This window comes from Sinocyclocheilus grahami, unplaced genomic scaffold, assembly GCF_001515645.1.
Source record: "Sinocyclocheilus grahami isolate Dianchi unplaced genomic scaffold, SAMN03320097.WGS_v1.1 scaffold535.1, whole genome shotgun sequence".
NCBI classification, from domain to species: Eukaryota; Metazoa; Chordata; class Actinopteri; order Cypriniformes; family Cyprinidae; genus Sinocyclocheilus; species Sinocyclocheilus grahami.
Window position 1 is genome coordinate 1,364,407 of NW_015505714.1, and position 13,882 is coordinate 1,378,288.

The 13,882-nt window shown below is 37.1% G+C and overlaps 1 protein-coding gene and 1 pseudogene across 2 annotated transcripts; one reads left to right on the top strand and one right to left on the bottom strand.

Moving 5' to 3' along the window:
* LOC107555468 (creatine kinase S-type, mitochondrial-like) overlaps positions 1-2,655 on the top strand; it is a 15,092-nt pseudogene extending 12,437 nt beyond the window's left edge.
* Positions 2,656-5,998: 3,343 nt separating this feature from the next.
* LOC107555478 (homeobox protein orthopedia B) lies at positions 5,999-9,037 on the bottom strand. 2 transcript variants are annotated; one of them, XM_016238289.1, is made up of 3 exons: positions 9,001-9,037; positions 8,258-8,655; positions 5,999-6,655 (listed from the first exon to the last, which is right to left on the bottom strand). In XM_016238289.1, exons 1-3 carry the CDS (start codon positions 9,035-9,037, stop codon positions 6,140-6,142), a joined length of 951 nt encoding a protein of 316 aa, XP_016093775.1. In that variant the 3' UTR covers positions 5,999-6,139. The 2 variants fall into 2 exon arrangements, with proteins under 2 accessions (XP_016093775.1, XP_016093774.1); XM_016238288.1 differs by having other exon boundaries at positions 8,962-9,037.
* Between the last annotated feature and the right edge of the window lie 4,845 nt (positions 9,038-13,882).

Below are 13,882 nucleotides of genomic sequence, written 5' to 3' on the forward strand. Positions count from 1 at the left end.
CTAAAACAAAAAATATTTTTGGCTCCATTTTTGGACTTTTGATACTAAAATGTTTGAAACAAGAGTTGATTTTCTTGATCCAAAATAGCTGTTAGTAATTAAAATGGTGTAAAATATTTTGTTGTTTGGTATGTTTATGTTTTCTAATCATTTTGCATCATTTTCTACTTTTTGATTTGTTTAAGTCTTAAAATCCAGTCTTAAAACCATTCACTATTATTTTAAATATAAATATTAAGCCAACAAAATAAAAATATGAGAAACAAAATTATGATATATCTTTTTTATCACAGAGGCTACTAGTGACAATGGTATGTTGTTGTTGTTGTTGTTTTTTTTGGTAACAAATCATTTCATTGCTAGTATTTTTAATGAACAATGAAAAATACAGTTTTTAGAAGAGTTTAGTTTTGGACTATTGGGCAATATCATAGTCATAGTTTACCAGACAAAGGAATTCCCCTTCATTTTATAATATAATGAGACTGTAGTGGATAATTATTTAATTGTCCATGGTCAACTTTATCAAGTAGTGGCATCAAAATTAAGCATGTCGTTATAGTACAGTACATGCAGGTTAACTTTATCATTGACTATGGTTGTGATCCTCAGGTGTTTGCTGAAATCTTTAACCCAGTCATTAAGGACAGGCACAACGGCTATCATCCTACAACCATGAAGCACCCAACAGATCTGGACAGCTCAAAGGTAAAGGTTCCTCTGGTGTTTTTAGTTCTGATCCTGAAACAAACTCATTCCATCAAGAACTCATGCAAGGTGAGAACTGCCTCAGTTTAGTTACACTGAACACTGAATGTTTCTACCGATGGCCTTTGAACAGATCACCTCCGGGATGTTTGATGAGAACTATGTGCTGTCGTCACGTGTGCGCACAGGCTGCAGTATTCGTGGGCTCAGTCTGCCACCCGCCTGCACTCGTGCTGAATGCCGTGAGGTGGAGCGTGTGGAGGTCCAGGCTCTTTCTGGTCTGAAGGACGATCTGGCGGGAAAATACTACAGCCTGACAGAGATGACTGAGCAAGAGCAGCAGCAGTTGATTGATGTAAGTACACACCAGAAAAATGTTCCAGCATAAATTCACTGTAGGCAAATGACTAGAGGAGACAGACACATACATGGCATTTGCATCTATCCAGTATACCAGGGGTTTTCAACCTTAACAGACCTCCAATAGTCACTAGAGAAGTCTTGCTGATTTAGTTACTTTTAGGGACACTAGCCCAGTATCCACCCCACAACACAACACATGCTTGTCTTTTCATCAGGGCCGCTGCATATTGTAATTCTCTAACAAACCTTACTGCACTTGTCTTATGATGGCCTACCAAAGGAACATTTTCTCTTTGATAAGCCAGTGTCTCCTCTCCTCATCTCATCTGGCATGGCTAGAGATTGGCCAGATGCTCATGGGATTTGGTAAGTCCATGATGAAATAAAGGCTTTTTAAAACTTTTTGAATAAGATTCGAGTGCATTGGACTACTATTATTCTTTCGAACTACTGACTTGTTGTTAGAGCATAGCACTACATCCCTATAGCACATCCTTTACTAGTCAGCTATATTTCAGTTCTAGAGAGACATTTTTTACATAATAATGACAGTCTTAATGACTTGTAACACAGTAGATTCTCAACTAAAATGGTCAACGAAAGAGACAGGAGAGGGTTGAAGAGTTATCAGGAGAAAATTCCAAGACCATTCTTGTTTGACAAGCCCAATCCGGTATGGTGCATGAGGCTTGCATCACCAGAGGGCACTTAAAGAGAGCATGTACTTGTATGTGTTACATAATCTATGACCCGGACAGAGGTCTTAATGGGTGTCTATTTTTACTAAGTGATCCATTGTGTTATAATATTAATCCTTCAACAACTACTATACATGGAATCAAAAGCTTGAATAAAAACAGTTTTAGCAGAATTTCTTAAATGTATTTTAACCATAATCTGTCCTTATGTCCAGGCACAACAATGAAAAAACATTTTAAATCTGGATCAATGAGGAGGATCACACCCGTGTGATTTCCATGGAAAATGGTGGGAACATGAAGAGGGTGTTTGAAAGGTTCTGCAGAGGACTGAAAGAGTTATAATCGTCAAAGCATTCAGCACAAAAATGCATATTGTCTGTCAATTAAACTGAAACAAGGTCACTTTAACATGTTTGTTTCTCACAGGTGGAGAGGCTGATTCAGGAGAGAGGCTGGGAGTTTATGTGGCATGAATGCTTGGGCTACATCCTGACCTGCCCCTCTAACCTAGGCACTGGCGAGCTACACACACACTTTATTTTATTGTTTTTAAGAATTAATAAAGTGAACTTAACAAAATCTCTTTAACAAATATTTTCAAAATCTTAATGAAATAAACAGACAAATGTAAATGACTGGGAAAAACATTTCTTAAACCCACCTATAGGTACTTACATATAGGGTAGGTCTAATTTAACCTACATAAATTGCTCACACCTACAATGGGATGAATAATTCTGATTTTCTGTTCATTAGTTCTGTTTTAATTCAGCCAGGCCATTTTGAGATTATGGCATGTAGCCTGTTCCAGTCTGAGACGTGGAGAATCCTCCTGCTGGTCATGGATGTGTGCTCTGGGTGGATAAAGATGGCATCCCGCTGATGTCTGTGACCTTCATGGTGGCTTACTCCTCTGCCAGCCACTGATTTCTGATTTAGTGCCTCTCTTGTCAGGGGCTGTGAGGTGCCTTCCATGCACTGACAGAGCAACTCAAGGGCAAGTGTGGACAGGTGGGGTGAATAAAGAGCACTGATAGAAAAGCAAGGAATGGCTTATGTGCATTAGAAGTGCATTGTTTATCTCTGTCTTCATACTTTTATTTTGTTTGTAAGGTTATGGCATCATTTTTGTGTTTTTGTATTTTGATTTTGATGACCATAATCAGATACATGAAAGTGCAACATAGTATTGTAATATGGATACACGTGCAGTCTTCATTCTATTCATAACTCAAATCTCCCAGCAACTCAAGGGCAAGTGTGGACAGGTGGGGTGAATAAAGAGCACAGATAGAAAAGCAAGGAATGGCTTATGTGCATTAGAAGTGCATTGTTTATCTCTGTCTTCATACTTTTATTTTTTTTGTAAGGTTATGGCATCATTTTTGTGTTTTTTATTTTTATTTTGATGACCATAATCAGATACATGAAAGTGCAACATAGTATTGTAATATGGATACACGTGCAGTCTTCATTCTATTCATAACTCAAATCTCCTCATCTTTGTGCATATATCACCGATACATTAGCATACACTCATATCCATGGGACCATGTTATAAAAAATGAAGAATAAGGAGAACGTATTCAGTGGCCCTAAGCCCTACTAACTGAAAATAGATTTTTCAATGAACACTTTTGACAAAATCTCATTCATTCCATTTAAAAAATCTCCTAATTGTCATTATATTCTGTTTTAATCGTAAGACACTTGTGCGTTTTGCTTAAAGTGATGAAATACACCAGTGAACAGAGCATGCGCTCACAGGGGGACCAGAGAGGCAGAGGGTCTCTCAGAGCAGATGCTAAAACTGATGATGATGGATGTCTACATGGAGACTGTTGAATGATCAGGGAAGGCTTGTGTAGATTCTAAATTTTCCATTGTTTCATGAAATCTTATATGCAAATTTACAGGGACAATTAGTCTCACGCCAATCCAGGGTGACACCGAGAGTGGCAATTTCGGATTTCGCTTTTTACCAAGATTTTTGATGTTTCTCATGTTTTGCATTGTATATCATATTTTTTAAATATTAATGTGGAATAGTGGATAGATATTTATCTGTTACTACAGGCATTACAGTAATTATTTGTTTATGTTTGTCCAGGTCTGTCTGGATCTTTTGTCAATTGATAAAGGCAATTACTGAAGTGACAGTAGATGGTTCTTCTCACAGTTCAAAGGAATCTTTGCTAAATGGGAGACAGTCTGGCCATTGTATCGGAGCAAAGATTAAGATGTTTGTGGGCTGTTCCACCTCCCCAGTGGTAACAGTTACAAACCACACAAAGAGATCAGGAGAAAAAACATGGCACACTAATTGGTTTCAATCTTGCTTTAGATATTTGTCGACAAGAGATTATAAGCAGACAAGCTATATCCCTATGGACTTGTTGCAACTGGAATGTAGTAATAGTAATGTGCAGTATCATAAACAATCTCTGTAAAGTGTGTTGTGAGATTGCTATAAGTGCCATAGCTATAATTATATTGGTGTTTTACTGTTACAATAGTAAAGCAAAGTGGTATAGTGTCGTGAGTAATGTATCCGATGTTTCCCAATTTTTTCAAGAACAAATTTTATGGTTCTGTATGAATATGTTTTATCTGTCCAGCAACTAATGATCCAGGTAGATATCCAATAATAGTATTTATATTTTTCCAAGATCTGTAAAATGTTTCTAATTAAAAATGTTAAACTGTTCCATAAGAATATTTCTCCTACTACTACTACTAATAATAATAATAATAATAATGTCATCATTTGCTCATCATCATGTCTCATAACTTTCTTCAGGGGAAGATAAAAAATATTACATTTTGATGAATGTTTAACATTGTATTGAGAGAAAGAAAAAAAAAACACTGAGACATTTTTCAAAATATCTCCTTTTTGTTCCTGAGAAGAAAGTCAAATATGTTTGAAATGCCATGAGTTTTCATTTTTGTGGGAACCTTTTAGTCACACTGCTCTGTATATTCTTGTTTTATCTTGGGCTTAAAATTAAGCATCTGTGTCAATTCAAACCATTACATTATTTAAAAATATTTTGAAACATATTGCACACACTTTTCAGTGTTGTGAGAATACATCAGAATGTATCTCTGGAAAATATGTTGTGTTGAATATCCAAATGACCATTATTGTATCCTTGATTGTGAAAAGAACAAAACATAAAACAAGAATCAGGATTTGTGCCAGGCCAATCATATTTGTGTGTGTGTACATATTATGATAATTGTGTCTGTTAATGTTGGGAGTAAATATTTATTATACAAGTATTAGACCAATTCCTATAGGTTTAAATCTGGACAAGTGATTCATATACTGAAACATTGCTGAGCTTCCCTATTTAGCATTTCCTTCCAGAATGTTGCTTTAGGAAAAAAAAAGTGTTCAAACATTTGTTTGAATTCCAACATATCTGTCAATAACAATTTTTTAATTTTGAACTATATTTTTTGTTTCTTTCTCATCTTTAAAAATGCAAATCGACTTGTCACTCTTGAATCATCTAGCAACATATTGTACAGTACCCTCTATATTTTCTTGCTGTATTTCAAAAATCCCTTGAACTTCTATAGAGATCACATTACCATGCTGAAATTCTTAAAATGATTTTATTCACCAACTTACATAAACCTTCCCAATTCTGTTGGATTTGGTAAGATAAACATTTACAAAAACCATATTCCAATAATAAGCACAGCAGACAATAAGTTAAAACATATCACAAACATACCAGCAGATAACAAGATTTTTTTTCTTATCTACACAAACACTCAAGTTCATTTTGCTTTATGTAAACAACTTCCTGTCGATCCCGGTTGAAATATTACATGCATCTGAATCTGATTATTTGAAAATTGGCTATTAATCCAACGTGTTCAGTTCCGTAGCTGAAAAATCACTCCAACATGTAGTACGTGCCTTTAAACAATCTGTACATGCACACATGTGGTCCTTATTAACGTGTCCTTTTACATTTAGTTTAGTAAAAAATAATATCACCGACCGCGAAACAAATATGCTTGCAGTTTCTTCATATGTGAACGAAGAGTCAAATAAATACTCATAAATAAATAAATAACTCGCCATTATTAAAATCAATAGCTATGTAAACAAAATAAACATGACCGAATCCAACACATAAATAAATTACATACATTTCAAGCATTAAAACTACTAGAGTCTACATCTGCTCTAAGCATTGTCTGGGGTTTGTTTTGTTGGGATTCCATCATCCAGTAGGCTGCCAATTTGTAATTTCACAGTTATAACCTCATATCCTGAGTGCTCCGTGACTGTTTTTCAGGAATACTTGGGGTTTGCAGTGACAGAAAAGACATCTTGGATGCTCAAATTAGGTGAAGCTCATCGAAACGGAGTGCTCAAGTGCTCTGCGGCGCAGGGAAGCGATACTAGTCCCTCTCCACATGTCACTGTCCGGGGAGCTACACAACTGAGGTGAGCAGCTCACATTCGTTGGACCCGAGAGGGAAGCGGGCACCATCCCTGGAAATGTGGGTTGATACAGATGCGATTGAAGACCGGAACCATTTGACGATAAGCTGCTGGAAAGGCCCATGGAGTTTGGTGGGGGGCCAGCTCCGAGACTGCACTGGGACAGGGACTGTGCCATCGCCTGCTGTCGGCCCAGCGCAGGCGGTATCTGCAGCTGTGAGACTCCAGGCATCCCAGCCGCGGCCCAGCGCGTGTCGTTGACATGAAAAGAGCAGAGACTGTCGCCCATCGCAGCCGCGGCCGCAGACGGAAACTGAGGCAAACCGTGTGTTGGCAGCAAAGTACCCGGCGCCCGGAAAACGTTGGTTGTCTTCTTGCGCTTCTTCCATTTTGCACGTCGATTCTGGAACCATACCTGAAATTAAAAACAAAAACCAACACTTAGAAAGTCAAGCATTCCTTTGGTGAGTAGCCTATTAATTATGTCGTCTACTTTTACAACTTTCTTTCACAAATATTTTGCTATAGGCCCATTAAACTGCATAACATTTAATTCTAAGATTAATTAAAAAATACAGGCCTAAATATTATAAATAATAATTTAAATATTATAAATAAAATAATACAATGTAATAAATAAAAACACAAACAAAATATAGGCTATAATTGCCTAGTTTACCGCACTTTTATTTTTATTTTTTTGCAATAGCGTTTGTCGGTAAAATGCGAGCACTTTTATTTTTAAATGCAGAACTGAGCCACTGCAAATATATAGACTTTGTACTATGGTTCTTCATGAATGCTGAGGTTTATAAACATGCACCCTATGAATCATCTGCTTGTTTTTGTTGACGCTATGTAAAATTTTAAATATTAGGCTACTGTCTTCACGGACAACTATAGCCATGCCATAACATGCGGGAGAGTAATTTCAAGAGAAAAAGAGACAAAGCAATTTCTATAATGTTTTGCAGACAGCCGGCGATGAAGTCGTTATGGCACATTCTAGGAGACAAATAGTTAAACCCGAGATCTCATGAAGGTGCGTATACATAGTACGCCAAATAAAAACGAAAACTCGTGGTATTGATACGCAAAAATGAACTTTGGCGTGTATATGCTACGCGATGGGTATAGGATTAGGGTTGTGGTGTAGATGCGTATCATATGTACGCGAAAACTGTGTATTATATGCACGCCAAACACGTGCGTAGCATATACACGCCAAAGTCAATTTATGCGTATCAATACGACGAGTTTTCGTTTTTATTTGGCGTAGCCTACTATTTATACGCATTTTCATGAGACCGGGCTCAATAGTTTGATGGCCTCAATAATTCATCATGGAACCATGATCATGAATTCGTGGTGAAAATAAGCTCAGAGGCAGCAAAAATAAATATTAGGCTACTCCTTATTGTGAGATAGCCTATATTTTTTACATTTTGCGCTTAGCACATACGAATTATTATTGTCATGTCCGGTCACTGACGCTTTACTATTATTTTTTACTAATTTACATATGTTTATATTACTGTTATTATTCAGTTATATAACACGTTTTATAAAGTATTGTCTAATAGGGTATAAATTCTGTTGACGCTAATGTCATCTTTCCTTGAAGTAAAAATATGCACATAGCTTACCTATAGCTATTAGTTTTTGTTGTCGTCATTTTTAGTTTTTTTTTCTTTTAAAAGCATTATTTCACATTTTTTAATGCTATTTTTTAATGTTGTATTTTTACACATTCAACACTGCAAATGTCTTTACATTTAAGCGCGACGGCTGCATTGATATTTATATTTTAGGCTTGACATTGTTTTGAGAGAATATTAAATAAGACTGTGCAATTTATGCAATAAATTGTTACGGATATTTAGAGAGAAAAGAAAACTTTATTTTCATTTTATAATTTTTGTTCAGTTTGCTTCCGTTCATCTTTTTAAACTGTGTTAATCACCAGCTGGAAAGCTCCGTTACGATGTCAAAGATGAGCAGGTCCACTCAGTCTCACCTGAACCCGTGACTCCGTTAAACCAACCCGTAATGCAAGTTCCTCTCTCATGAAGATATCAGGGTAGTGGGTTTTAGCAAAGCTCCTTTCCAGTTCGTTCAGCTGCGCTGGATTAAAGCGGGTCCTGTGGCGTTTCTGTTTCTGTTGGTTTTGCTGGCCACCCGACTGATTATTAGAGATTTGCTGTTGCTGCTTTTCTTGGTCTTTGGCGTTGACCTGCTGCATTTTATTAGTATTGGATACACCATTGCTTATATCTTCCCCGGGGAGCAGAGTGGTCCCTTCCACAGTCTCTGTAGCAGAAGTAAGATCGCCGGGGTGTCCAGAGTCAGTCCCCCCTAGTCTGCACTTCAAAGCCTCTCGGTGTCCGAGAAGCTCTGCTGCAGCATCCTTCATCCCTGTGGACGCACGAGTGAACAATTTAGCATTCTCTCCAAATGGCAGGAAAGACAGAAAGAACAAAATATATTAAATATATATATATATATATATATATCAAAATTATAAACTTATTGACATTTGTTGCACAAACAATTATAAACATTGTTCAGTATCGCAATCCATCAAAGTTGATGGAGGAAAATGTGTAATTAATGTATCTGATAATTAACAAACATTGATAGTAAAATGAGTACAGATTGAGATATCAATTTTGTCATCACATTAGTTCATCAGTTTGAAGACTGAAAAATACTCTAGCTTACAGTGGAGCTGAAGACCGGAGTTTGGTGGCGATAACTCACCGAGGCGAGTATCCAAGAGGTCGGCATGAGAGAGCATTGCGCACTGCTGGAGTCACAACTGCTTCCCAAACTGCTCTACAACTTTTAACCCTTTTAAAAAGCGCATAGGGCTCAAATTAAGGAAAGTCGTCAGTGCGTTGAAAAAGGCGGTTCCATGTATTATACTGTTTTTTAGAGAGATTGGGAGGCGCTTAATAGTTGAATGAACCCGGCAGCTTCCAGAAAAGGGAGCCAATCAGAATTGAGGGTTGAATATGTCAGACAACCAACCACTAAAATCCACAAACCGGCTTCATCTGCAGTTGCTCTCCTTCATTTCAAATTTATTGCATCGCCCCTTGTTAGCTATACATTTTAAATGACTCCATAATCATGGCAAATAACCAGTGAATAATAAATCTTTCTGATAAAAAGAGGCTTCACAAAAGGTGGGAAAGTCTAGTCTTTATACTACTTGACCGACCTGCAATGTCTAAATACATAATACATAATAAAGTCACTATTTGGTTGTAGCCCAACTTTCGAGGCCGCTGGTCATATTTGCTTGACGAGAATGAGGGTTGTTGCTATGGGTTTTGTGGGCTGGTTGTTTTATTACCTTCATGTGAGTTACAGCTTTATTTGAGGGGAATTCATCTATCAAAAACGATGAATTCTTTGATGCAGCTAACAACACATCCAAGGTACATTTCCAACTAGTCATTTTCAAGTCCATTAAACATTTTAAGTAATTAGTGCCAAATCTATGAGCTTTCATCTCAGTTATTAGCCTACAGTGAAATCTGAAAAAATGCGTGGTAATTTAACTGTGTTTAGATATAATGCAAGAAGGCGTTGTAAATCATGTTTGAAGAATTCTATTTTGGTAAAGGCTTGAGGTGAAACAGGCTACTGATGCGCACTGATGCCTCAGTTGTATCGATGTTTCATCAGCGCTGACGCAAGTAATTTGATTTATTTAATTCAAACTCGCTGACATACATTGCCTAATTTAATCCATTCAGCGAAAGCACATTCGCAGACTGTCAAGTTTTCATCGTATTTTTGTGTAATCAGTGCTCCCTTCGTCCTGTGGCATGAATGTGCACGGGCAAGCCGTTGGACTACTGAGAGTAGGCCTAATTAAGAAACACAAAGGATATGGGAATCGCGAATATCACAAAAGACCCTACAAATGCCGTCATGAGCTTTTAATCGGCAATGAGAAGCTTTGTCACTTATAACAGCTACTTTGGGGTCGTCACACACTTTCCCGTAATATAGCTTGAATCTAGCTGCATATCAAAGCAAGGGATAGGTCTAAACATCCGTTAAGATTAATGCATTATTTTAGGCAATAAATAATCTATATAAACACGGCGGTGGGGTATATAATTTCTAATATATATATATATATAGAGAGAGAGAGAGAGAGAGAGAGAGAGAGGTTGCCATTTATAATTTACTCTAATTATAGAATGAATAATGTCGGTATTGTTATTGCTATTATTATTATTATTATTATTATTATTGGCTATAAATGTTGCCGTTTTCATATAACTTGATGCCGAATGTGCTGCTTCTTGGTGTTATTTTATTATTTTCCCAGTACAGTTTCTGTACTTACCGATTACAGCCATGAGGAATTCTTATTTATTTTGTGTAAATGGCATTGAGGTTTGACATAGGTTGGATAATAGGTCCAACGGGCTTACCATATACCGTGAAATAAGTGAAATGGAAAGTAACGCAACGGCTCCTCCATTCAAGCAGACGCGACCCCCGTTGCATCTCATACTGTGATTAGACTCGGTGCCCTCCATGTGGACCCGATTTCAACGTGAGTTATCTGGGAAGAATACAATTATGGCCCTAAATAAAATAATCAGCATTGGACGGCGATTACCGTAATGAAATGGAGCTTTGGTGTGTCACGGAGTGACTGGCCTCAATTACGGTCCGTATAATGAGACTTTTGGGGGTAAGCACAACAATCATCTAAACATGAAAATGTGTTTACGTCGATGTCCACGTTTGCACTAAAACTTTGTTCTCGAAGTCTAAATGCAAGGTTTAGTCCTGTGTTACAGATGCGTAATTCCTCTCTGGGTTTATAGCCTAATGTATGCAAGAAGGGCAGTCAAGTTTACTCTAACACAAAACATGGAACAGCAATATAAATAATACAATTATAATAATACAAAAATCATATTTTGACATTTTTGTTTTATATAAGCAGTGAACTGAACTCTGTTTCTTTTTTGAAAGGTAAAGGAATAGGGTGTGGTAACTAATATCGAAGACAATCCATATATCCTACTGATATTATTCATTTAAGAAAGGCCTTAAGTGGCTTTCGAGAAGGGAGGACTTGGGTCAGTGGTCACTCTGAGTTTGCCCAAATTGGGAACATGTGCTAGTAATTATTAAATTCCAGCATAATCACACTGCTAATGCAATTTAATGCATCAACAAATTAATACTGAAAATAATTAGTTTCACTGACCTTGTACATTGCAAGACGAGAGTGAAACAGTAATGCTTAAATGAGCCAAACCACTCCCCTTCCATACAAAACCCGACGTGAATCTTAGTTTTCCTAAAGTAATAAAAGTAGGCTACGTATATTAGGCTATTAGTAATATCTCTCTCAAAACAGTGATGTTTATAATGTATCATGTTATTGACGAAACTGGAGAAAAGTGCAAGTGAATATGTGAGGACTCTCATATGCTTGATTGCGTAATGTGGAAGTGAAAATATTTCGCCTGTGTTGTAGTATAGCCTACTGTGCAACAAAAAAAAAGTCTTCGTTTATTCTATTCGCCTATACTGTATTCGTTAAAAACGAACTGATCCACTTTCATCAGGTTATATGTATATACGATATATATACATTTACCAGGAGCTTAAAGGTAGGCTCATTTTATCAATATGCAGAAGCTTGGGATTCCAACCCATTCGAACTACAATGATGCGCCTAAAAGTAAAAAAAAATAAAAATAAAAACTCACACTCTGTATATGATGCTGCTTGACTTTTTCGTAAAAAACGAGTGAAGAGTTTTTCGCCGCTTTGAACTCATCGCGAGCTCTATGAGTGTTGGATACAGCGCGAGACCGCGGATGCGAGCTAGGGCGTGTCATGACGTGACAGAGTGACTGATTGCCATGGAAACGTGAACGTCATGTATAGACTATCTTCTCTTTTAATTTTAAATCATTCTGCATTTATATACATCGCTCCATTAAAACCTCAACATGTCGTGAACACAACTCTCCAATAAAAAAGTGCGGGGGACGAATTTACTTTTTATAAAAAGTGGGGGGGACATGTCCCCCGCGTCCCCCGCGTAATCTACGCCCCTGTGATAAATCATAAAGGCTACTATTTGACTCCAATACTGATTATACAAATTCAGCCATTTGGGACCCAGCTGCGAGCCCATTATCTACAGACCGAGGCGGTTCAGCTCCTTTCTGCTCATTCCACTAATCTCCTGTCTCCACTCCATTTATTTGCCACTTCTTTGCTGCTTGTCCACAAAATACAACTCTAGCGCCCCCAAGATTAATTGATCGTCAATTTAGCCCTAATTCGGACCAAGTCAGGTAGTAAATGGTCTACTTTTACTTGATTGTAACTGAAATGTGTGCAGGTTACATTGATAAATTTTGATTATTTATCAATTACGCACAAACGAGATTCATCTATTGAATAAATTGCTTGCTGATTTTTCTAATATAATTTGTAGATATCACTATTGATAAAGATTCCGCACTAATAGCTTCTTTCCGGATTTGCTTGCTAACTTGTCGGAATGACAGCACAACATTCATTTTTCATGAAATCAGCAGTGCGCGTGGGCAATCTGCCATTAGTCAGGTGCATTATGGGGCAGATCTTCAGTAATGTGTGTTCTTTGCTCAGAAAGCCTGACATACTTTGTCACACTTTGTGTCAGTTACAAATAATTTCAGTCGTCATTGTTAGCATATAGGAAGCTGAACTCACCAAATGAATTTCTCATCTGCTTTAGCCTATGCAGCTTTGAGAAATGCAGAAAATCGACTTTGAAGAAAGAGTTGCCCCATGGAGGCATTTTATTCTTATTCAAAGGCTCTTATGTGAAACATAATAAAAGGATTTGTCGCTTCTTAATGTATCCTGCTTCTTTTTGTTGGCACAAAAGCCATTTGATTGTAATGTAGGCCAAATCGGTTTCACACAACTTTGGTTTTACACCAAAATGATTTTGCTTAATTCTGGTATTGTGTTACATTTAAAGTAAAATTAAATAAATCCATCCAATAAACGCAGTGGTTGTTGTTTTTTAGTAGACTAGTTGCGTCATTCTCGCTACTAAATGTAAAAAAAACACTCTTCTGTAACGAAAACTAATCAAACCTTTTCCATTGAGTCCCCAATATTTCGTATGAATATTGTAGAAAATTATTTCAATATTGAAAACTGTACATAATCTCTCCACAGTAGATATTATTATTTTTATCAAGCCAATAGGCCTAGCTGTTGGCCTGTGGCACATCTTGCACCAACCTGTAGCAAAGCTCATCTAGGGCCCATTTTTGTGTAATCAAAATAAAATCGATATTGCATCTGCGCACATCACGGAGGAAAACTAACTACACCACTTGTAATTCTACGAAATGCGCTTAGCAATAGTTCCACTTCGCCATACCAAACTCTCACCCCATTTGTTCTTCAATAAGAACATATTAATTTGTATCTATATAGCTGCACTGAGACATACAGATATTATTTGCCAAGTAGGCCTAATTGCCAAACAAGACGTTATTTTATTTGATGATATAGTATAAATGAATTTGGACCACACAGTCAGCGCGCGCTGAGTGCGGCGGTCTGGTTGTGCCTAAATAAATGC